This window comes from Serinus canaria, chromosome 5 (genome assembly GCF_022539315.1).
Source record: "Serinus canaria isolate serCan28SL12 chromosome 5, serCan2020, whole genome shotgun sequence".
Lineage (NCBI taxonomy): Eukaryota > Metazoa > Chordata > Aves > Passeriformes > Fringillidae > Serinus > Serinus canaria.
In genome coordinates this window covers 31109918-31135366 of record NC_066319.1, presented here as the reverse complement: position 1 = coordinate 31135366, position 25449 = coordinate 31109918, and the positions used below count along the sequence as shown (strand labels likewise).

Sequence of the window (25449 nt, the reverse complement as noted above, 5' to 3'; positions counted from 1 at the left end):
AATAAGTGCAAAATCAGAGTAAGATTAATTTGGGGGGCGGAAGGGCAGTGTGCACTGGGTTCCATGTCCAGAGGACAGTTGTCCTTAAGTTATTAGCTTGTGGGCACAGAGTATGTAGTTTCAGTTTTCAGTGTTCTGCACTCATCCTTGTGACCCCAGGAAAGATATTGCTCCCTTATTGTACCTATGTTTTCTTTTACAAGCCATAAATATGTTCTTATTGGGAAAAAGACTGTATGCCTATGGTAGTCTGTGAGAGAATGTGTCATGTTAAATAGGGAGTGCACAAAGTTTGGATAATTCTTCTCAGGGGTTGAAAGCAGGGGTAAGCTGTAGTTGCAATTCTATCACAGGATTCAAGATCACACAGTGAATTGGCTGGCTAGAACCTCCTTGGCAGTTTCTTCTGTTTCCTTGTGTCCTTCTTTTTTTCCTCCCTTCACTTAATTAAATTTTGTTCTAGTGTTGATCTATTTTTCCCCTTCATTATTTGCTCTTATTGAAGTAATAAACAGCAATCTTCATTAATTACACATTTTTTCATTATTGAATGAATATTGAATTTAAAGTTAAGTTTTATTTTAACATAACTGTTTTATGGACTCTGAAGTAAATATGTACCATCTTGTATAAATACACAGGTTTAGTTCTAAAAAGATACAGATAAAGCCCTTGAAGTCCTTAGGATAGAGGTATAAATAACCATGTAAAGAGATAGCACAAATAACTACACATAGTTGGTTCAGATCATAAAATCTTGGAAATCAGATTTGCAGCTGCTTATGCAGAGAAGCAAGAAATGGAAATTATTGTAAGCAAGCTGAAAATACCTGCTGTCAAAACCCGCTTGTCCTGTGATCATCAGGATTACATCCTTCTGCTGCATAATCAGTTGGTTCAGAAATGCTGAATTTGATACATTTCAGTGTAAAATTGGCTATTTTGATCTGTGAAAATGGAAGCTCAAGCTCTGCTTTTATTAACACTTCACCATTTTTGTTGTTCTGCCCAGACAGTATCCGGAGGGGAAAAAAAATCAACACCTAGTGATGCATATAATGCTTCCTGCAATACCTTAACAGTAGGGGGGTTTGCCTCCAGGCTAGGGAGAAAAGGGAGAGAATTGCTTGCTATGAGCTGGAAAAGCAGCAGCGCAGTTGGCTCTGGCAGTGAGGGGGTTGACTGACAGTCTGCAGTGCAGTGGAGTTAGCTGAGCTCCCTATATGGCTGTGGATTAGCTATATGCTAATACTGATAGGAGAGGAGCGGTACAGAGCGCAGTGAGCTGACGGTGGAGGCGATCAGCCTCAGCAGAGCTGACTCCTCAAGAGCCATGGCTGAAGGGGGTGAAGGAGGGGAAGATGAGATACAGTTCCTTCGAACTGTAAGTATCTGCTTTTTATAGGTCATGTAGTACATGATTTTGTACCTCGTGTCTATGTCTTTTCTGTTGTATTAAAAATGAAGTGTTATTTCTGTGCTGGGCTTAGCCAAATGGCAGAATTGATTTAGTCAGTGGATAAAATAAAGCAAGAATAAGAGCTCTAATAGCATCATGCAGTCTCGGTGTGTTCTTCCCTGAATCTGCTCAATAGCCAGTTTGGTATAAGGAGACCTATTTCCGCTGTAATCCCCTGTGTTTGAAGCGTCCCCGTCAACTTTGTACTTGGGTTTCTAAATGTAGCATGCCAAATATGTGACCTCTGAAACTTCTGTCTGGGTTAGATTTCACTGACATTAACAGAAGCTTTGCAAATAGGAGTGCCTTAAAATGATGAATAAACCAAGCAAACCCCTGATGACCTCTTCTGATAAACATGCACACAGAAGCACACTTGTGTGTAGGGAATACCAACAGATGTTGAAGTCAGGGCTCTGCAAATGTTTGGGGTCTTTTCTCTACTTAAAATAAGCTTATCTTTAAAGGACATAAGCATTTCTTTGGGAAGGGGTGTTAATTAGTGAAATACCCTCCACTTGGTGTAATTTTCTATAAAGAGCCCTCACACCATTCTTTCCTAAAGCTTTACACAAATCTAGTATGGCAACTAATTTGGACTTTTAAGCAAGTAGTGTACATGCATTAATTTTTGGGAAGAAGGTAACATCCTTTTCATGTCTCACCTTGTGTCTCCTTATATTTACCCTGCATGACTAAGAGTGTGTTGTTGTGTAACTAGCGTGGAAAAACTGCTATTAGATGTGTGTATTCTCTTTCCATGATATCTTTACTTTGCATTTACCACAAATAATGTTCCAGAAACAAGCTCCTCTTGAACTGATTCAACTTTGAAAGGATAAGTCACTGAAATAAAAAATGCTAAGTTCCCAAAGTACGAAATTACAAGATTGATTTGTGAGAAGCTGGGATAAGTTATTTATGGGAAATAAAGGTTGGAGTGAAGTGATGGCTGCTGCTGTAAGTTGTTCAGGTGTGATGAAGTGTCATTAGCACTTTTAAGCCTCAGAGTATTTTGGGGGGGGAGGGGGCGGGGGTGAGGGATAATTACAATGAAAAATCTTTTCCAACATTCCTCCCCTCCACTACTCTCTTTAGAGGTACATTTTTTAGCAGATTACTCCAGCCTTTAATTTGAGACTAGAGCTTTACATGCATATCCTTCATCCTGTCACTTTCTAGGATGTTGCCTTGACGGAACAGCCATCCTCAGTGATGGAATGAGAAGCTTTGCCCTTTCCTAGGTAGCCTGTGTGTGCTACATGAGATGCCAATTTCTGTTGCTGTGATATATTCTCATGCTAGAGTAACTCTTGCTCTTCTTCCCAATGGTTAAAATGAGGCACTCAGTGGCAGTGTGGGCCAAAAATGGAAATAGCAAAAGTGTTCCTTCCACACAGGGCAAGGAAATCTACTGGGGAGAGAATGGACTAGATTTTTCTCTTGCAAGTTCTAGCTACTTCTTGCTCTAAACAATCATATCAGTTACTGCTGCCTCCTCTCCATTATAAATCTTCCTTCACCTTCATGGGCAAGAGATGAATTGTAGTTTCTTAGTATAAGAAAGGAAACATTTATTAGATACTGAGTGCTACGGTGAGATACACCTTCAGTATTGATTTCTTACAGCTTTTAATTCTGCATAAGCAGTGTTTTTGCTTACAAACATATAGTACAATAGTCCTTAAGCAGTCTTGCTGTGAAATTGTTAATCAATTAGAATCTTCTCTGAATCAAAATGTTTTAGATTGCTGCTGAATGTTTCCAAGGCTTATGCAGCTGAATCTTCCTTTGCAAATGTTGATATCCATATTTTTATTTTTTTAGTCTTTATAGAGAAGTTATCTAGGATATTTTAAGGTCTTGGGGATAGCTCTTTCTTATTTAGGTATAAAATATTATTAGATGTCTTTTGACTCAGAGGTATCATACTGCATTTTTTTTGAAAGAGCAAGAGAATAAACTCTTAAAAATCTGCTTAAATTATTTTTTTGCTATCTTAAAGACAAATGTCTTTTTGTCCTCAATTTTTTGTTGATTATGACATTTTTGTCTTCCAGATCTATGTCACTGTTTAGTTTTGTGTCTCACTTTTATGTTCTCTCCTCATATGAAAGGTCAAGAAGCTTGTTGATACATGGTGGTGAAATCTGTATTTGTTACTGTGGAGCAGCAACTTGTGGGCACATTTATAAGATTTGATGGAAAGCTTTTTACTGTCACTTTTTGTTCCAAAACATTCCTTATATTTAATTAGTTTGGCAGCAATGGGAATGAGATACACCTAAAGAACAAATTCCAGAGAGGATAACAACATTATCATTGTTCTTATAGTAGTAGAATGTCTTCAGTACTCATTTCAAAAATGTCCCAATGCTTGTGTAAAGACTTTATATGCAATGACAGCATTTCAAGGAAGGTGTTATTTATACATTATAATTTCTGTTCTGAATTTTCCCCTGACTTGTAAGCTCAGTAAGAACATAAATAAATATATAAGCACATTTTTTTTTTCACTGCTACCCTGTTTTGTCTTTTTTATGAATTTTTTTGTGTTTTCTTTCTTGCAATAATGCTTGGAATTGTTCATCTATTTTTCTAGTTGGTGGTTTCCTTCTGGTTTTGGCTCTGGATATTCAGTGTGTCATGTATGGAAGGGAGAAGCAAAGCACTTGTTGCATGTGTGTAACATGCAGTACTGTTGTGGTTGTTTCCCTTTTGTTTAGATGATTTTCCCATATTGTTTATTTGTACCCCCTCCTAAGGTGTGAACACATGAGCAATCAATGTAGCTGACATTATGCAGCGTTGGGTGAGAATACATATGGTTACCTGTGCTGTTTTGAGATAACATACTGAGGAATATAGAAAGAGCCTTGTTGCCCTTAATGTGAATGAATGAGTGTAAGCCATTCTCATTTGAGCCTTTCCTAGCTGCTGGGAATTTACTGCTGTGATGAATTGAAACCATTCTCTCCTCTCTGGAAATTATTCACAAGTTCCTGCTGCTGCTGAATTACTCAAATATGAGGTGGTCTCTGTCTTGGAGCAAAGAGCTTTTGCCTTACTCCATTAGAAATACCTAAATAGTAACTTGCTAGCAGTAACTGAGCACATGGTTGAGGATGGAGGGAAAGTCCCACCCCTCCCAAACCACTTTAAATGTAATGAAGAATATCCAAGTCGTTTGCCATCTTAGAGTTCTAATTATGGTGGTAACATTTGTTGGTAGGTCTATTGCTTTGCTATGTTCCCTAAAATTCATGTTATTAATGGAAGGAGTTTCTTCTTATTTTAATAGAGATACCTTTTTTATTTGTTTTTGTTGTTGGTGGTGGATTTTGGGGAGATGTTTTTTTATTTTTTTGAGATGGTTCTTTAGTCAATAAAATTTTTCCTCATTTTCTGTAAATCTAAATACTGTTTGTGCTGTTGTGTCTGGGCATAAGTGTACATATGCCTTTGTGCCTGTGTCTGTGTGTGTGATTCTTTCCCCAGCTGGTTACTAGTCCTTCACTTCTGTGAGTGATAAACCAATTGGTTCTTGTTTAACTCATGTTCTTTTAACAGCTTCTCTCAAAGTGTTCTCATAAACCTCTCCAATCATCATCTAAAAATTTTCACATAGGAATGGGAAAGTGTGTTCTTCCATAGACTGACTGTAATTATCTATTATGCTTAAATGGCAAAATAATGTTGTTACAAAGATCCAGAAAAGAATATTTGGATTATTTTTAAAGGTCTAGTCCATGTATGTAAATTTACACTAAGTGTTTACAGATCTTTGTCAGATCATTTGTGTATTGAGTTGCTGCTCAGAATCAAGATGATTGAACAGCTCATACACAAATTTATTTGTGGGTACCCATTCCTATTTACACTTCTTGAGAATGAGGTTTTCTACTGTTCAGATGTTATAAATGACATGGCAAGTAATCTGTTTTACAATATGAACTGTCAGGTACAGTGTGATTTAGATTTTCTTTTTTCCCTGCAATCATTTACACTGTTGACAAATAAAAATATAAAAAGTGAATATATCATGATTTATATCATGATTTAAGAGTTGTACTAAATAATTTCAGTTTATCAGGGATCAGTGTGGCATAAAACCAGTTCTTTTTAGATGCTTCTAATACATGTTTTTTCATCAAATCTGTTTTCTTAGTGGTGTATCTTTAGTGACATAACAACGAACACAAGAAGTGGAGATATGAAAATTATTATTCCTTAATAGTCCAACTTTGATATCAAATAGTTATGTTACTGACTGCATGCTGATATTCTGTAGCACAGATCTCTGTGGCTTGATTCAGTAAAGCACAGAGTAAAGTACACACCCTATAAAATACACACCAGACCAATACTTGTAAACAAATATATCAGACAAATGTCCAAATATCTTCCAAACAATAATGGAAGATATTTCTAGGGAGAAGTTTTTAACAGTGCCTAATTAAACACTGGGAAAATGTGGAAACTGATCACAGTGAGTTGTGCATGAATTTACAGAAAGGATAGGAAATGCCTTGAGATAAAATCAGTGGAATCTTCCTGATGCCCTTTTTAAGGGAGCTGGAACAAATTCTTGTGTGCTTTTTGAACAGCTGTGTGTATTGCACTATATTGTTTTCAAATTTGTTAGAACATTTTGTCTATTGTCACTGAAATGTGTTGCAATTCATGACACAGCAGTTAGTCAGTCAATAGATTTCAAAAAAGGAGTAAAAATAAAGAATAATGTTATCTAAAACTTGAATTATTTCTGAAAGCTGGTGTGTATTAGGAGTTCAGTTATTTTTGAGTTAAATATTTTTGTATCTGTTTATCTATTCATCTCTGTGCATTAAATCTCCCCCTTCTGCTCTTCTTGCTGCAGTTGCAGTCTTGTAGCAGTCCATACCTCTAAGGCTTTTAAGTAGTACAACAAAAATTATGTGACAAACAAAAAAACCTGCACCATGTTTCTTTCTCTCTTTGAAAAGAGTCTCTTGAATATACTTGTTTTTCCTTCTTAAACTTCAGGCTCTCACCAGTACAACTATTCACAATCACTCTTATTTTCCTTCATTTTCTACCATGGAAATCATACTTAATGTTGTAAATTTATCCTGAGTTGTGTTGCTAAGAACTTGTAGTGTCCTTCTTTGTAAATGTTGCTCAGTTTATTTTCACTCATTCAGCTGCTACTTTTACTTCCTGCCTGTGTTCTCAACTTTATGAATATTTTTGTCTAGTTTGTCACTATAGGCAAGACTACTCATGGTCATTCTTTGTTTAGGACTCTTTCCCTGCTGAAAGAAGGATCATATTAAGGACAGATTTAGAATATGACAAAATTTCCAGTGCATCATGTGCTATGATATGCTGTGTTTATTTTTTTTAAATAAATAATAAATCTTGTGCAGTTAATTGCAATCCCTTTTCAAGTCAGATTTTTAAGCAAATGGTCTACCACAGTACAAAGACAACAGTCATTATTTCTGACTGTAGTGTGTGTTTTAACTGTAGCTTGATATCTATAACAGCCTTTCAATTAATTTGTAATATTTTATCTTTTGGAATGAAATAAATGTAAATGTGTCTTTTAGGCCCCTGGCATGAAAAAATTCTTTGCACCATGTTTAGATGGAAAGGGAAATACTTTACTAATTTGTAATATTTAATTTAATGAAAGTTGTTTGAAGTTTATAAAAAACCCAACTGTAATAAGTAATCTGGGAAAAATGCATTTTCTGGGTGATGGTGTATTGGAAGACTGGATCAGGTAAAGGGGAGCAGAAAGAGGAAAAGGGAAATTGAATTTTTGCAGATAAAAGAGTGAACAATGAAGAGTTGCATCATGATTAATCAGAGGGGGGATTTCTTTCTGTCAAATTGAAGGTAGCTGAGGTAGGGATACACTTCCAAAAGGTCCTGACATTGATCTTGAGATGGTACATTGGTTGGTTTCCTTGAGACATTTCTTATGTTTTATTTGGCATGGATCTATAGAATAGGCAGTAATCCTATTTTTTTTCTACAAGAATGTAGATTGGTAAAATTCAGAGATGCACTGTTAAACAATATACAATCATAGTACATCTGTGTGTGATATATGTAGGGATATATTGTATATAATATCAAAAGAATATATGTAATTATATGTAACAAGTAGCACTTTAACAAGCTGCTTCATATTAGACCACTCTACATCAGTTAAAATCAAAGCAACATTATACTACATGAACTCAACATCATGCTTTTCTACTGCTTTTTCCTACAGCATAAATTTCAAAAATGCTATTTCAAAAAGAAATCAGTGCATATACTACAATGGTACAAATTCAGTGTATTGTTAGAAAATACTTGTGAGATTGAGTGTATTCATGATTGATTTGATGTCTAGGATAGATCTAACTAACTCCATGTTAGTTTCTTTTCCTTTTTTTTTTTTTTTCCTCCAGTTATATTTCTGGGGGTATTTGATGTTGATGCAGTTCTGAGGAAATAACATTAAATTTGTTACAGTCAAGCAAAACTCTTTTATCTTGCCTTAGAATGTTGGTGACTGAAAAGCCTTTTGACAGGATTTGTGACCATGCAATAATCCTAAATTAATACCTAAGCATATATTTCCCTGTTTCTTCCTAGCCACACTGGTGGTTGTTGTAGGGATTTGTCTTCTGCTTATGGTCTGCTTTTTGTTGTCTAAATGGGAATGAATATCTTCAGTAATAAATAGTGAATTTGTTAGTGATGTTGTGCATTTTTGTAGAATGCAGCAAGTAGGTTTTCTGATCTCTAGTCCCGTGCCATACTAACTGGGTATGATTCATATTGAAATCCAGCAGTGAATATTGCCTCTTCTCAGTTCCCATGGCAGTGCTGTGACCACACAGCCAAATGCTGCCAGGTGCATTAGCTACACATTCCGAAAATTAAAACAGAGTTGCAGGCACGGAGGAGATGAAAAATAAAATTGGCATGGAGTAATTTTGAAGATATTGAATTCAATAACAGGACACTAGCTAAAAGTTCTGTGTCTCTTGACTTCATACACAAAATGCACATTTTCCCAAATGACACATATTAACACTGCAGACATATTATAATCACAGATATCTAAAGACATTAAAATTATCATCTCAATAAAAAACCTATTGGTAACATAAATACACTTTAAAAGATTCAGAAAGAAAACGTGAGCTATTAATATATGTCTCAATGAGTATTTTGGTTTATTTTCTCAATATAGAAATTTTAAATTTATATTCTGTCTTTAATGTCATGACAACACCACCAGACCATTCCTTCTGTCTATAACTTAGTAGGATATAGTGGTTTTGGTGCTGGAAGATCTAAAATTGTGTACCAGAGATTACTTTAAGAGAATGTATGTTCTAATTTCAGCAGATATTTTTTACCCAAATACTTGATGTGCTTGGCTAGCTTTTGGAAAAATGTTTTCTGAAAATTACAGTGATGTTCTGAAGTGCAAATGGCAAATATGCGACACCTCAGGGTGCATCTAAAGTAGTTCAGGTTGGAATATGCATTGGAATTACAGAAGCCTATAGGGAAATTGAGATCTGCTTGATCTGCTTTTGGTGGTGTCTCGGTATGAGGCACCCAGAGCTGTTGATTGCCGGTCACTGCACACCTGCTGTCAGTCAAGGCTCAGTCTCCACAGATGGGGCTCAGCTGTGAACAGGAGCTGATGACCACTCTGTAACCGCCCTTTTCAGGTTCCCTCTTTTGGCACTTCTCATCCAGGGGCAGGAATGTCAGCTAGGGTCAGCAGAAGTAACAGTAGAGACAGCAGCAACATAAGGTGAAAGATTCAGTAGTAACATCAAGTTTGTTCCTTCTACTGGGCTTTTATCCAAATAAGCAAGTGCTAGTTCCTCAGTGAGCTGAGTATTCAGCACACGCCTGAGCTGTTTTTAGTCCACAGCAAACATCTCTGTCAGTCTTGAGTATTCCAGCTACTTCAGCACTCAACCATGTTCTCTGATACCTTGTGCCAGAAAACCAACTTCCCTTGACACACGCAACAATTTGAAATCTCTTCAATATCAAAGTAATGCAGAAGAATTGAAGCTTAAATAAAATATTTTAAAAATACTTGTACAAAAAATAGAATTTCAACTTGCAAATTGAAAAACATTTTTAACAGAAGATCTATAATTAATTTATAGCCCTGGAAGTTTAACATGCTTTTGAACTACATCAGCAGTACCATGTACAAATGGGAGTACAAGGATCATCAAGCTTAGAATATATACTAGTGCTAATGTCCCAGATGATTCACTAGGATGCCCAAGGCCAAATGACTCCTATTTCCCAAGACTCCATCTGATGTTCATTGACTTCTGCCTCATCTTTTCTGTATATGGAAAATTCTCAGAAGACTTATACACCTGATACATATTAAAGATACTTACTGTCAGTAGTTTGTATAATTTGGGAGCTGATGAAGAATATATAGAAATATTGATACAGTTAGTTAACATTTCGACTAAAAGAAAATTAACCCCCACTGCTCAGTATTAAACTGCAAGTTACCAGCTTGTCTTCTTGAGTGCAAATCCATTTCTGTTGCACTTTTCAAGAGATCAAAATCAATAGACATTATAGTTTCTATGTGGCCAAAGCTGGGAAATGTAGAGCTTAGAATTTGGAAGACCTCAAACTGATCATGTATATTATGTTTGCTTTTATAGCTACAAGGTAACCTTTTTGTGAAGAACATTCATGAGACAAAAGATTCTTTGCTTCATTCATATTGACCATTACAGGACTAAATGCAAATAGGGATTTATACGATCTGATTTTCTGATATGTCTGTGGAAAGTTAATGATGATTGTGTGCCAGACCTTCATTAAAATCTTTGCATTTGCCCTTTATGAACTGCTAGTTATTTTATGAACTGCTTTGATATACTAGAATTAATAAAGAGTGAGGGTTTTTTAAATGCATAGTAAAATATTAACATTTTTAATTTGCAGACACTAAAACTTTTCTCTAAAAGTTGTGAGTTATTACTTACTTGTGTTCCTAGTAAATTTTTGCAGATCTGTTAGAAATCTTTGTTTATTTTAATTATTTTGTTACCATGTATGGAAATAGTTCCAGGTAATCTGGTATAGGTGAAGTTACAAGTGACTGAGGGTGACTAGCACTTTTCATGGCTGAATAACTCATATGTCTACTGGGATGGTAGAGTTAAAAAAAAATTAAGTTGTTTGTTTGTTTGTTTGTTTTAAATTTTTTTTTGTTACACAATATAACAAAAAAAATTCTAGCTCAAAGCTTACAAAAAAGGTCAAGTTCTTTCTCTGTGTACTACACTGGATCCTAGGTGACTCTTTTAGGTGATGTCAAACTGGCCCCATCTTTAATCTCTCTCTGCTGCATGGGTGAATAAAAGAGCAGAGTGCTTGAATTCCCAGTAGTACCTCAATAATAACTCTTCAAGCAACTCTTGATTATAAAGGATACGTATTCTCATTGGATAATTTATCATTGATTATTATTTCAAAAGTTTCAATAAAGCCTTCTTAGATCTATAAATTTTAGTAACATTTCTCCCGTTAGAACTTGTTAAAGTAATTCTGTCAATCAACACCTCTTCCTTCAGTCACTGTCAGTGCCGATTATCCATATTTGCCTAAAGTATTTGGTTTTATTCAAGATTTATTTACTGCGTTTATTGTAGTTTTGCTCAAGATATCCCTAAATCTTTAAAAATTTCTTTTATAGAATAGAATGAGGTAAAATTTTACATCTTGTACAGATCCAAAGTATTTCCACCTGTACAATTAAGTGACATTGCATCTCATATTGTGCCAGGTACTATAGGTTTAGAATATTTGGATTTTATTATTATCTTTGATTTTTTATCTAATTAGACCCATAATATTTTCTTATGTTTCTCTTAATAAAGATGTTGATATATATTGTTGATATATATTTTTGTAAAAGAATGATGTCGATGTGTTTCTTGTATAGTTAAAAGCTTTTTTCCTAATATTTTGATTCTATAAAGATGGAAAAAAGTTGACTTGTACATACAGAGTAAAAACTACTACAAAAGAATTTAAAAAACCCCAAAACTTCAAGAAAAGTTGTATGTTAATATAAAATTTTGCTTTATAATAGAAGGAAAAGTCAGCAACTGTTATGATTCTCTTTCAAGACTAGTGGTGATTTTAAGCTGCATTGCAAAGGCAAGTTTACTGGACAAAGTTTCACAGAAGGGAACACAACAGTGGTATTCGATAGCATTTGGGATTATATCCTTCACCAGTGATGACAACACTTCCCATTGTTGCTTCAGTTTCATGTGTGAAATAGTAAAAGCTTAGTATATCAAAGCTGGCCTTTGCTTTAATCACACAAATCAGCCTGAGTTTCAGAAGTCTTTAATTTATACATTTTGCAAATGATCTCCTTTATGCACAAAATGAATGATGCTGTGTGGTATGCTTGTATCATTGTGAAAGTTAAGAGAAGTTAAGAGCTAGAAAATCAGTTGGCCCTAAATAAATGATAAGGTCCAAAAGAATGAACTATAATATATATCATAGGTTGCAAATGTTGTTTATACAGCAAGATTGTAATTCCAGTAGAGAAGACACACTGACTGCTAAGTTAGATAGTAGAGTTTCCCCAAAGAGGGAATAAAAGGACATTACCTGCATTTAAAATATATTGATATGGATATATGAAAATATATTGATAATGTTAAAAAAAATCTTTATTAAGGAAGAGAACTTTATCAGAAGGGAAAATGCTTTTTTTACTAAGGCTTTTGTCCTTTTTTTTTTTTGAAAAGCCAACATTTGATAACTACTTGTGAATGGCCAAGCTAGCTTAACTATAGATAAGTTACAGAAGCTGTTGCTAATGACCTTTTATCACTAACCAGAGTATAGTTGCTATTTCTTGTCATAGTTGATATTTGTTTGTCACATGCAATAAGCTGTAATAGTGTATCCACGGGTGCCTTGCTATTGAAAAAACACCAACTTTGAGAGAAACTGAACAAGGAAATACAGATTTTTGTGATTTATTTGAAATTCAGGAAGCTTGGTGGTATGTGGAAGATTCTAGATTCATTCAGAGCATGTAAATTGAATTTCATGGCAGAAGTTTATGTCTATTTGAAAAACACATATTTTTCTACCAGGGATCTTCCTAGGCCAGCTTCTCTCAAGGTTGACCTTAGGCTTAAATAACATCACTGACGAAATAAGGGGCTGTTTATGAAGCTTAACTTGCTAATTAGAGTGGTAATATGACCTTTCTTTCCTTTGCCAATATGAAGACCATTTAGAATCATAAATCACAACATTCTAAAGGGTGAAATGTGTTCACCATAATGTAATAAATGGAGGGGAAGGGGGAACAGAAATCTGCAAGGAAAAAAAAGAAGATGAAGAAGGGTAGTATTCTGCTACAGATAGTCCATGACATCCATAGAAAATTTCTAGCACTACTTAGAAAATTAATCACATTATTACACAGTTCTATCATGTGTTCATGCAACTTAGCTGTATCCTGATTACTACTTTTATCTTTTCGCATCTCTGTCTCTTTTCTTTGTTTTTGTAAAACAAACCAGACAGAAAGCCAATGATAACATGGGAGATGGAAGATTATCCTGACCTCAGGCAACTTCCAGGCAACATCAGTTAGCAACACCCAGTCTCTTTACTCTTTGCATCCCTTAAATTTCCAGCACTATTGCTGTAGGGAAACACCCTCTCAGCTAGCTGTGTAATGCAGCTATATCAGAACACCAGAACCAGATACCAGCCTCTGTGTACTCTGTTTTCTCTTTCTGTCATTTCTTAAGCCAGATGTTTTCACATCAACAATAACAACTGCTTGCTATTGTTACAATAGAAGTCACAGAACTATTCATCTCAAATGCAACTGCAGATGACAGAGGCGAAGACACAGCTGTTATTTTCTGGAAACGAGGAATAGGACATTAGGAAGAAGTTCTTGACAGAAAGGGTGTTTGGGCATGGGAATGGGCTGCCCAGGGATGTGGTGGAGTCACCATCCCTGGAGGTGCTTGAGGAAAGACTGGATGTGGCCATTTTTTGGTCACATTGGTGCCAGGGACTACTTGACAAGGTGGTGTTTGGTCATAGGCTAGACTCGATGATCTCAACCTAGTTGATTCTTTGATCCTGTAATATTGTATAAACATGACAAAAGTAGTGAGCTTTTAGCAGTGCTGACTTAGCTCCCATCTGACCATGGCACCATGCAAGTGCAGTTTTCTTTGATTGAGATGGCATCCCAAAAATAACTTATATCTCCTTTTCTCTAAGCAGAGATTTAAGTAGTCAGGATTCTTGATACGCATGACAGTTGTTTGGTTTTTTTAAAGCTGGTGGTTTTGTTATAGGATAATTGCAGATTGATTTGTCAGCACTTGGGGGGTGGGGTGGGGATATGCAGGGTGAAGAGTTACAATATTTGCAGAAATGCTGTCTTAGACAATGCTGGGCAATGTGCATTTGTCCTAAAGTAGACGTCGGAAGGAATGGCAGCACCTGCTTCTTCCAAAGTATTTCTTCTCCTTTTACCATATTCTATATGCATATTCACTCCTGTTACTTTTTGTCTGGTATGTACATAGTTTTCAGGGCTCTTTTGACTATTAGCTGTGCTTGAATCATTGGCTGCAGGTGTCATCTTCAGCCATTTACAAGTTAGTGTAATGTTCATATACAGCACTTGAGAAATGTTATAGCTAGGTCTAAGAGTCAATTGTTGGTAGTTGTATGTGGTGAGAGTGTACTGTTGCTAAATATTAATTGGAAGGTAAATGTTCTAAATGTGAGAGTCTGTAGATGCAGAAAGGGAGATCTATTGCATCTGTGGTTCAATTAAAAAACCCAACTGGATATTTAATTTCTATGCCTTTTATATTAAGATTTGACTCAGCATTAAAGAAGTAGAACAACCACTTCTCATGTTGCAATGAGAAGTAGTAATTTCAGTCCAGTCGTCTAATGATGGCCAAATTTGAAAGAATTATCTTAAACCATCTCAAGTGAGCCATGATTAAAACCCCTGTTTTAGCCTAATTAATGTGCTTTGAAGTACTCTCTTAATGTTTGCGGCTTTTATTCAAACTGTGTTTTTAATCTAAGTAAGCAAAATAGTACCTTTGATATCCAACAAATGTACAGAATTTCTGTGCAAGAAACTCTTTGTTTTGTTTTTTTTTTTTTAAATAGTTTTGATTTTTATTCTGTTGCACCCAGATAAAGGCTTAGGATCTATTTGTGTACAAATGCAGGAAAACAATACATTCCCTGACACAAAGTTGATGTGTGGATGGACAGGCTGAAGATGAGTGGAAAAGGAATGGTCATTATGAACAGGAGTCCTCACACATTTTAAATACTACACAGCAAAATGGAGGTGTTAAATAAAATAAAAGTTAAATGAAACAGGTGAAACCACAAGAGCAAACAAACAAATAAACAAACATTCAAACAAATCAGAAAAGGCCAGTGGTAACCATCTGCAGGGAGTTATCACTTGTGCGAGATGATAGATGATTCCCCAACCAAAATCTAAAACAAACCCCTAATCTAATGTTTTGTAGATGGAAATTTGTGATGAATACCACAAACTTAACAGAAATGGAATTTGTTTGATTGAAGGGGTGGCCTTTAAAGTAAGTGTTGCAAAATGTGGAATATCCCCTTAAGAAAGTATGTACTTTGAGTTTTTATTTTGTTTATGCTTTCAAGCCTAATCAACAAGAAGGGAGATTTAATCTGTGAAACAGAGAGCAGCTAACAAGCAAGCTCCAAGTGATGTCCATGAGTTAGAAACACAAATTACTTGTTGGTAGAATTGCCTTGTTAAAGTACAGAGCTGTACATGCTTCAGCAACCTCAGCCCTAGCAGGAGGTTAACAAGGCTTGGGAAGTAGGAAGCCCACTGAAAGTGGACATAAAGAATGCAGAATTTATAGACTACCTGGCAGAGCTCCCAAGGTAAGGAAGAAACCAATAAACCCAACAAACCCAACCCAGCAACGTGCTGAACTGGGCTCCAACTGCCTAAAAGGTAATTCCAGCAGGGGGAGATTGTGATTACTGGAACAAGAAACACACCAACTCAAAAAAAGAGAAAGCCTGAGCATGGGGAGTAGTCAGCATGGGAAATCATTTATCAACACAAGATAGAATACTGATAAATAAGAGAACAATGCAACTTGTAGCCAATGAACACTAATTCCTCAGTTTGCTAAAATTTATGGACAGTACATTTTTTAATAGCTGTGTTGCTTGATTTGTGGAATACCATCAGACACCCAGGCTTGCACAGCTCTGAAATAAGTAATCAACGTCACTCTCAACTGTGTAATTATTGGCTTGCTGCATCTGGAAAATGATTGTGATTTTTGCGGACAACAGAAGGATGAGTTGCAAAAGATGTCATTGGGATGGGATAAGAAGGAAAAGCCTAAGGTACAATTATCCTACAGAGATAGATTTTTTTCCTTGACAAGAAGGGTAGCAATATCATAGTGAGAAAAAAGGGAGATCTGGGTATAAAGTTGACTGGGGAGAGAAAGAATTTTTATGATCAGTCACTGTGAGTACACATCAATAGTGAAAATTCTCAAGGAGAGACTGACACACCAATCATTTACACCCATTTCATCTTTAGCTCTACCTGAGGGTGTAAAAAACAGAGTGAGAGCAACTGTCCCGCTGTCTCTTATTGTTTGACATCATAAGAACTACCACAGAGTTATAACAAATTGCAGACTTTTTATTAATTTTTGTATGCATGACTCATCAAAATTGTGGGTCTTACCAGGAGTTTTCTTGCTCTTAATAGAAAATTACAAATAGTTAGGAATTTTTCTTCTTCAGCTTCAAAGTGGAATCTACATTCAGTAATAAACAAGGCTTTATTTTCTTAAATATGGAATGAATGCAACAAACAACATACTTAGCCGATAATGTTGAAATTTCTCTGTCATTACTCCTCAAAGACCATCTTCACAGGCTCTTCTTCAGACTTTTTAAATCACTGAGACTTTCCAGTCTTTTTGTTCACCTTATTTTTGTCAGATAGAATCCATCTGAATTATCTTTTCTCAGATTAGTCTTGCATTTGCTTTCAATTAATGTGGAAACATTTACTTATGCATCACAAGAACAGAAGACTGGGAAGAACTTCTTTAGTAATTGAATTAATTTTGAACTGAAATTCAGTTTTAGAACTAATTATATATTTTTTTCCTGCTGCTTTTCTCAAGGTACCAGTCCACTATTCTAGCAATCTTCCTTCATTTTTTCAGCTTAAATATTTTTATGTATTTATAGATTTTTTTTGTATGTCTTAACTGTTATTTATCAATATGTTTATATAAGAAAAATTTTGTTCCCTCTGCAGTTTGTCTTATCTGGAGTAAGTAAACTGAGTTTGTTTTGCTTGCTCTCATGTGACTGGATATTTGGTTTCCTTAAAATTTTACTGTCCCTTGTTTGTACTCCTGCAGTCTCATTTACCTTTAAACATTGGTGCCCAACCACTTCTTGGACAGTGACATAGTGAATTCCTCTTTTTTGGCCAGGACTTTCATAGCAAGGCCATATTGACATGTATTAAAAATATAAATTCAACCTAGACACCAACCTGAAAAAAGAATACAGGCTATGTATCTAAACCTCTTCTGAAGGTTGTAAAATCTCTGACTATGTTAATAAATTAAATAGCCACAGTTAATTCTCTAGCCTTGAGACAAAGTAGAGGTATACAGCTAAACAAATTCCCCAGGATATTAACTGTACTGCCTATTGAAAACAGTCCCTGGCCTGCCAAGGTATTTCTGGCAAGATTCTGGTAGGTACAGGGCAGTATATTTCCTAGATTCATGCTGAGTGTGGTCTCCTGTCAGTGCATTCTCTCTGTACTGTCTAAGAGAAACTGGTGAAATGTCAGGTGCTCAGGTAGTCACAATTCTTTATTTACATTGGCGTCAGTCAGAGAGGACTGCAATACTGCTTTTCATGCTCTTAAGAGTGTTTTTCAGTGTCACATTTTAGTTTTAAAGGAAATTTAATTTTAATTCAGAGAGAAAGAAGTAGTTCCAGAAATATGCTTTCTCCTTATAGCACCATAGGAAAGAACCATAGAATCATCAAGGTTGGAAAAGACCCTTAAAACTGAGTCCAGATGTTAAGCTAGAAAAGCTGTGTTCGTACTAAACCATGTTCCATCTATGAACCTTTTAAATACATCCAGGTGTGGTGTCACAACCACCACTTCCATGGGCGGCATGTTTCAGTGCTTGACAAACATTTCAGTGAAGAAATTCTTCCTGATATCCAATCTAAACCTGTACTGGTGCATCTTGAGGCCACTTCCTCTTGCCCTATTGCTTGCTGCTTGGGAGAAGAGGCCGATTCTCACCCCAGCCTCCTTTCAAGGAGCAGCAGAGGGTAACAAGTTCTCCTCTGAAACTCCTTTTCTCCAGGCTAAACAGCCCCAGCTTCCTCAGCCACACCTCTAGTCCTTTCACCACCTTTTTGCCCTCCTCTGGACATGCTCCAGCACCTCAGTGTCTTGTAGCGAGAGGCACAAAAGTGTGCCTCTTCAAGGTGCAGCCTCAGCACTGCCAAGTCCAGGGGGATGAACCTGCTGGCCACACTATTTCTGATGCAAGTCAGGATGCCACTGACTGGCTTGGCTCTCTGAGACATTGTCGGATCATGTTCAGACAGCTGCTGACCAACTCCCCCAGGTCCTTTTCCACAGGCAGCTTTCCAGCCACTCTTCCCCAGGCAGTTTGTTACACAGATTATGCGTTACCACTGAATGACTTAGTTCTAACAGTATTTTCTCACCCAGCTTAATATTTTATATGACACAGGAATTTATCAGAAGTGTGTCCTCTGAGACAGATTCAGCCAGAGAAAGAGTCCTTAGGGCTGAGTCAGAAGGAAAAAATTAGGAATAGCACTGTAGTTGTCTATCAGCCAAAACTCTCTAAACCAGGCTTACAGTCATAGCTGGATTGCTGTGAGAGAACTGCCCTCAAGGAGTAGGAATGGCATTCCTGATTATTGAGTTTATGGAGAATAAAGTGTGATAGCCCTAATGTTAATTGGGTTGTGCTCAGGAAGCCCATGGTGAAAAATTGTATTCAGGCTAGAACATGCAATCAGCGTGCATTAGAGTAGAACTAGAGCTATTGCTATACTTCAACAGATAATAGAATAGTTTATTTTAAAAATTCCATAAATCTTGACTATGTCCTTACTACCATGGCTTTAGAGCTAGAAACTCCTCTTAGAGTATGTGTTAATTAGGTCTGGGACAAAACACTAATATATTCACAAAAGTCAGTGTTTTGCCCAGCTACTGAGAGGTAATTTTTATAGCAGTAATCCTCTCAGACATGGAATGCCTTTTACATAATCAAATTCCAGATTAGAAATGGAGTTTCCACTAAGAAGGGGAAAGATTGAAGTCAACATTCTTTTTTATTTTTTATTGTTTGGTTGTCGTTGGGTTTTGTTTACATTCACAGTTAAACCAAGCCCCTCAGTTCACTTGGAATCATCGTTGATAATAAGGAAATGCATTAATATAGTCATGTCTTCCATTGCCCAAGAAACTTACCTGCAGTTCTCAGCCAAAGACTTCTAAATTAGAAAGGTTATGGCTGAAATAGTCAGTAAAAGCCTATAAAAATCCCTCCCTTGAGTTTCCACTTGCAGGTAGAATTTAAGTGACCTAATTAAGCCTGAAAGTGATGCAGTGTCACTTATTTGTCTGCCTGTGTGCTTCCAACAAATGTTTCAAAATGCTGTAATTTTTTTCTGTGGGAGTCTTAGCTCCATGGTAACCATATCCAGTTTAACTCTTTCAGAATCTCTAGAAAAATCTTCTCATTCAATATAAATTTACTCCAGTCTCCTTTTAACTGTCTTCCTTTCCTCCCTAACTTCCCCCAAGTAAGGTTTTTTTAAATGTGGAGGCAATTGATCCTCTGGTGTAGAATGACAGTCACTTCAGAATAATTCTTCATTTTTTCCTCATGAACAAGAAGAGAAATACAGAAAGAGAATTACTCTGTTAGGACAAAGTAATACTAAGATGATGAGTCAGACTGTAGTCTCACAATTTTCAGGAGCAGTACCATCACCACGTTTGAAGTTCAGGACGTGGGAAAAAAAGTATTAAGAATATGGAAATATTCTTGCATGAATGATGATGAAATAATTGTGACCTTTAGAAAAGAAACAGTGCTGTGACAAAGATGCTCTGTAAGTTACACAGGAGTGCCTGTCCTCTTTCTTAGCATAAAATAAATTTTGAAGAGAAAAGGTGACAAATTCTTATGAATCATATTGAAGTAAAAGTCTCACATTCAGAAAGAATAAATTACACATTTTCTAATAAAAAATGTGCAAGGGTTTTGCAAGGAGTTCTGCACTCCACCCTAGTACAAGAGATGTAAAGTAACCTCTATACATCTGAAGATTATGAAGAAGTTTCCAGAACAGTTTTAAGATAAGTGACTTAGATTTGTATGTTAATTTGTGTAGTGTCCAAGGAGGGGGAAGGTTGGTTGTGAATACTTACCACTTTCTTCAAAGTGATGGTGTTCATTTAAAACCACAGTGACATATCAGAAGCTCTACCAGTGATTTGACTGCTTCCAAAATAATTTGATCTAAAACCTAATGATATATAATTTTGGGGATTTCAGTTATTTGCAGTCAGCTGTCTGTGTATAGAGAGAAAGTTCTGTCTCATGTTGAAGTCTGATGTCTGGTGCATACTGAATATACATTTTCTTGTTTTTCTTTCTATATATCTGTTCTCTCCTAAGCAGAAATCAAGTATTGGCAGTCTCTAAGAGGACATAAAATTAATCTCATATTAGTTCTACTGGTTACACTTCCATTTGACTTTCACTGTATTCTTACTTACTCATTACAATGAAGCCAAACTGAAATCCCAGCAACTTGCCTGAGACCTTCACATCCTACTTTGTTGAAATAAACTCTATGCTGCTATTCTGAGTGGAGTCACAATAGATGGTATATTTTTTTGTTGTATTTGTTATTCAGAATTAATTTTTCTTGTTAGTCAAAGACATAGCTATGAAAAACTGGCACAGCTTGAAAACTGCACACATTTTGTTATAGCTGAAATTTTTTGTTGTTTGCTTGCTTGACCAGTTTTAATGTAGTACTCTGGATACTGCATCTTTAAAATATGTCCCACTCTTGTGCAAACACACAAAAATTATTTCTTTGAATTATTGGTTGTCTTTGTCTCCTGTTAGAACATACTCAGAGAGTATGAATTGCCCTCCTAGTTGAAACTCTAAGTTAGGAAAATGTAGTATTCAATGCCCCCTAGAATTGTGGCATTCAACCATTTACTAGTGAAGTGAAGTTGATTACATGTCCTACCAGCCAAGCTGCACAAACTGATGGGCAGAATATGACTCTCCAATCTTCTGTCTGTCAGAAATAGCATGTTTGAGGGAAGTTGTGGTTGCAGTACTAGGACCAGGGATGTATACATGTATTTAACAGTTAAAATGTTAATACAATGTATATTTTACTCTCTGTGGGATCACTGACCAAAAAAGTGCAGGTTAATTTCACAAAATTGAGCCATGCATCTGTTTTTTTCAGGATCTTGCTTTGTTAAATTAAGTAAAAAATTTTTGTGCTAAATACTCAAAGTATGCTTTCCTTTCTGAAATTATGATATACATATTTGAATTTGATTTTTAAATTTCCTTTATAATTTTAGTACTAGTTTTTGCTAAGCAGATCTCACTGGCTAAAAAATGAACATAATCAGAAATTGCTTCTCTGCCACTCTGATTAATCTTTATCCAGGCTTTTAACAGTGTGAGAAATTCATGTCTTAATGTGTGTGAAAACAGGTAACTTTTACTCCTCAGTGGGGTAAAATAGCTTTTGTAAATATTTTCAGGCATACAGGGAGGAAACTGGGACCCGCAGTTTCCTTTTTTGTGAAACTAAAAAGTTGACTTGTTCTTTGTATCCCCCAATTTGATATCTATTACACTGGTATACTAGAATTAATGATTGTTGGACATGTGTTTTATTGCAGTATTTTTCAAGTTTGCTGAGCAAAGAATTTTATTTAAATTTGAGGTTATTAGAAACTCAAGGAAGAGGAGGAAAAAAAGAAGAACATGAAGTCTTCTGACCATTAATTTTGGAATTACCTTTAAAAAACCCAAAACATCTTTAAGAGATTCAGCCTAAGTAAGATAGTTTTGAGTTTGTTTTTTAAATAGTTGAAGCACAAAGTTTATATTCAATTTAGCTACATTTCTCTTTTTCCTATCTCAGATAACACATAATGCACAATAGGTTTGCAAATCTTATCACTTTCTGTCTCCAATTCACCAATTTCCTAATTTAGAATGGCAAATTCAGTTCACTTATCCATACCTATTTTGTCAGTTGTCTTTTTTTGTTAGCAGTGGTGATGGTGTTTGGATTTTGTTTTTATTTGTAATTACATCAAAAAGTTATAATCTCAGAGCAACATTTGATTATGTTTGGTGTGCTTGAATCTCAGACTACAGACAGCCTTTATTCAGTCTTTCACATCTACATAGTAAATTGTTCTTAGGACATTAATCAAACTTTATATGATAAAATTTAATATAATGCAAATACCATCATTATCTTGTTCATTAAATTCATTGTCTTAAGTATTTATTATCAGTTTATGTATTTATTTGTCTGTGTTTTTTTCCAAAATTGTTGGTGAAAGCCAAGAGGAGACTGACATCTAAAATATATTACCTAGAAGATAGGAAGCAGAAAAGAGAACATTAACATGCTTGACCAATTCCAACACAGAAAAGAGATTTAGGAATAAAGAACAGTGACTAAAGTAATATACTTACTCAGACAAAAGCACTAGCACTAAAATATGAGATTAGTACTGAAGCTGTGGAGACACATACAGTTACGTACATTTGATATAAAAAGCAGATAAGTGCCCATCAAGCTGCTGAATTTGTGCTCTTAGGCAAATAAAAGAAATCTAAGCAAAATGTATTGTGAAATCTCTGCAAGAGAGACAAAGAGAAACAGGAGCTTGTAGGAAGAAGAGAGGCAGGAATATCTTCAAGTGCAAAGCAGTACAGACCTCTATCATTGCCAAGCTGTTTCATCATATTGAGAACAGCCAGTTCAGTTCTGTGGTGCTAAGGTTTAAATGTTTAATAAAAACTCTTAGGAGAAGCACTTATTTTAGGAGATGGGAATTATTTTAAATTCTCAGTATATGTTATCCAGTGCAGAGTGAAATCTATAATGGGACAACGTGTTTTATGCCTTTATTTTTAAATTAAGATTAACAAGGAGGCTATTCCATGGAGGCTGCTGAAGTCACAAATGACTGCTTGCACTGAATGTGCTAAGTTTTGTGAAATATAATTTTTTTCCCAGGTGTGAGGTTTAGAATAGGCTTATGTGAAAAAAGTATTTGTGAATTTTTATCTTAAAAATCATAAAATGTTCACACATATAGAATATTGGAATTGTAGATTGTACTTTTACTAATGATGTAGTCTCCCTGAAGGACGCTTCACTAAAAATATAGAAAGGTATTTTAAGCACCTTCAGGCTTAGAAACCTAAATGACAACTTTTCATTATGTCCTAAATAATTTCCAGCTAATGCAATGCATTTAAAAATAAGTGCTATTTTAGAAATTTGAGTCAAGTATTTCTATAAATGACATGTAATCACCATGAGATTATAGTGCTAGCTGTAGCAGAGGACTCTGTAGTTATTTAAATATTTTGTCTTTTGTCATTGAAGTGTTATTCCTTTAATTAGTTTTGTTTGGAGTTATTAAATAATTCCCAAATTATTCTATTCAGAAAATTTTCTCTTACAACTCCTCTAGCACTCACTAGAACCATCAAAGACTTTTTTATACTTGATTTCAAACCAGTGACAAAAGAGTCATGTGAAAAGAAATCTGATGTCCCAACTACCATGAGACAGGATTGGAAAGTTAGGGAGTCTCTGTTAGCGAGTCATATCAGGCTTGCATTACAAGATTAGTTCTTATCTTTCCAACATTCCCAGCTCCACTTTTTTATGTAGATTTTACTTATAAATCCATGTGCAACCTTCCTAGAATTTACAGAAATATTTATTGCCTGTGTGACTATGTAAAGCTTTTTGAATTGTTCAGTATATGAAACACAGCTTCTCTAATTCACTCAGTAAAAACTGCAAAGCTTTGGCAACAGTTTTATGATAACACTTATTTTCTGGAAAATAAAGGACTTTTTTTTCATGTTTTACCATATAAGTTACTATACAATTTGGAGCTTCCTGCACAAAACTACTGCTTTCTCAGCTTTGTTCTGATTTCTCATATAAAAACAATTGCTAATAAAATTAGTTTTATATGAAAATAATGTAGCAGTGTATTGGCTAGTGGATATACCAGGTATTCTTGCAGTATAACCAGAAATGCTTAGAGGTTTTTGCATATGTATGCTGCACAAGAGTTCCACTACAGGCAGGGAACGGCTCAGTTTTGCACCTCATGACAACCATCAAGCCTGTGATTGGTTTCACTATGAGTCAGCAAAACCTGTCCTTCATCATATGATGAAGATATTTGATGTCATGTCATCACACACCATCGTGTCTCATAGTGTCTCAACTCCGTTGTCGAGACAATATTAAGAACTAGGAAATTATAGTATAACAGCCTCTTTAAAGTATTCCTAATTACTTTTGGTATCTACAAATCAACCCTGCTTTTTTTTGAGAACTGGATTTATAATTTATTTTAGTTATTGTTTGTTATTATGCCAGTGCAGCCTATTAGTAGACTTGTGCATAATCCAAAGCGTATTATAGTACTATGTATAGCAAACTCCCTCAATTATAATTTAAATTATTTTTTTTAACGAGCCGACTAGTAAAAAGCAGAAAACACTAATACCTTATCAGATATTTAGAGAATTTTAGAATGTTCTGATTGGAAGGGACCCACAAGGATTACCAAAGTCCTGGCAGTGCACAGGACACCAGAATCACACCATGTGCCTGAGAGAGTTGATGAAACAATTCTTGAACTCTGTCTGGCTGGTGCTGTGACCACTTCCCTGGGGAGCCTGTTTCAGTGCCCAAATACCCTCTGGATGAAGAATGTTTCCCCAATATCCAACCTAAATGTCTTCTGACACAGTTTCAGGCTACTCCCTAGGGTCCTGTCACTGGGCACCACAGAGAAAAGGTCAGTGCCTGCCCCTCCTCTTCCCCTCATGAGGAAGCTGTAACTGCAATGAGCTCTCCCTCAGTCTGCTCTTCTCCAGGCTGAGCAGACCAAGTGACCTCAGCCATTGTCCACACAGTTGTCCCTCCAGATTTTTCACCATCTTTGTTGCCTTCCTTTGGATATTCTCTAACACTTTATATCTTTTTGTTATACTGTGGCTCTCAGAACTGCCCCAGCACTGCAGGTGAGGCCACCCCAGAGCAGGGCAATGCCCTCCCTTGCCTGTCTGTGATGCTGTGCCTGATGCACCCCAGGACACAGGTGGCCTTCCTGGCTACCAGGGCACTGCTGGCTCATGTTCAGCTTGCCAGGATCCCCGGGTTCCCTTCTGTAGCACTGCTCTCCAACCTCTAATCCCCCTGGGTACATCTGTAACCAGGGTTGCCTTGTTCCAGCTCAGAATTCAGCACCTTGTTAAGCTTCATACACTTGACTACTGTTCAGTCCCGTATGTAAGCTCTACTCTCTGCTCTCTAATAGGATTTGAGAAAAAAAGTAAGCTCTATTTTGGGTTTTTAATTCAGATTATTCAGTTATGCTTTTGAGATACAATTTTGATACTACCCTTATTACAAATTTCTTTCATATATCAGTAGTTAATTCAGTTAGCAAAATACTGCACATGGTACTC

General features: G+C 35.9%; 1 protein-coding gene across 1 annotated transcript in view; it reads left to right on the top strand.

The window, feature by feature from the left end:
• The first annotated feature begins 1302 nt into the window (after window positions 1-1302).
• RYR3 (ryanodine receptor 3) overlaps window positions 1303-25449 on the top strand; it is a 192448-nt gene continuing 168301 nt past the window's right edge. The window contains 1 exon segment of the mRNA XM_050974944.1: window positions 1303-1384. Within this exon segment, the coding sequence (XP_050830901.1) occupies window positions 1334-1384 (51 nt within the window). The 5' untranslated portion in view covers window positions 1303-1333.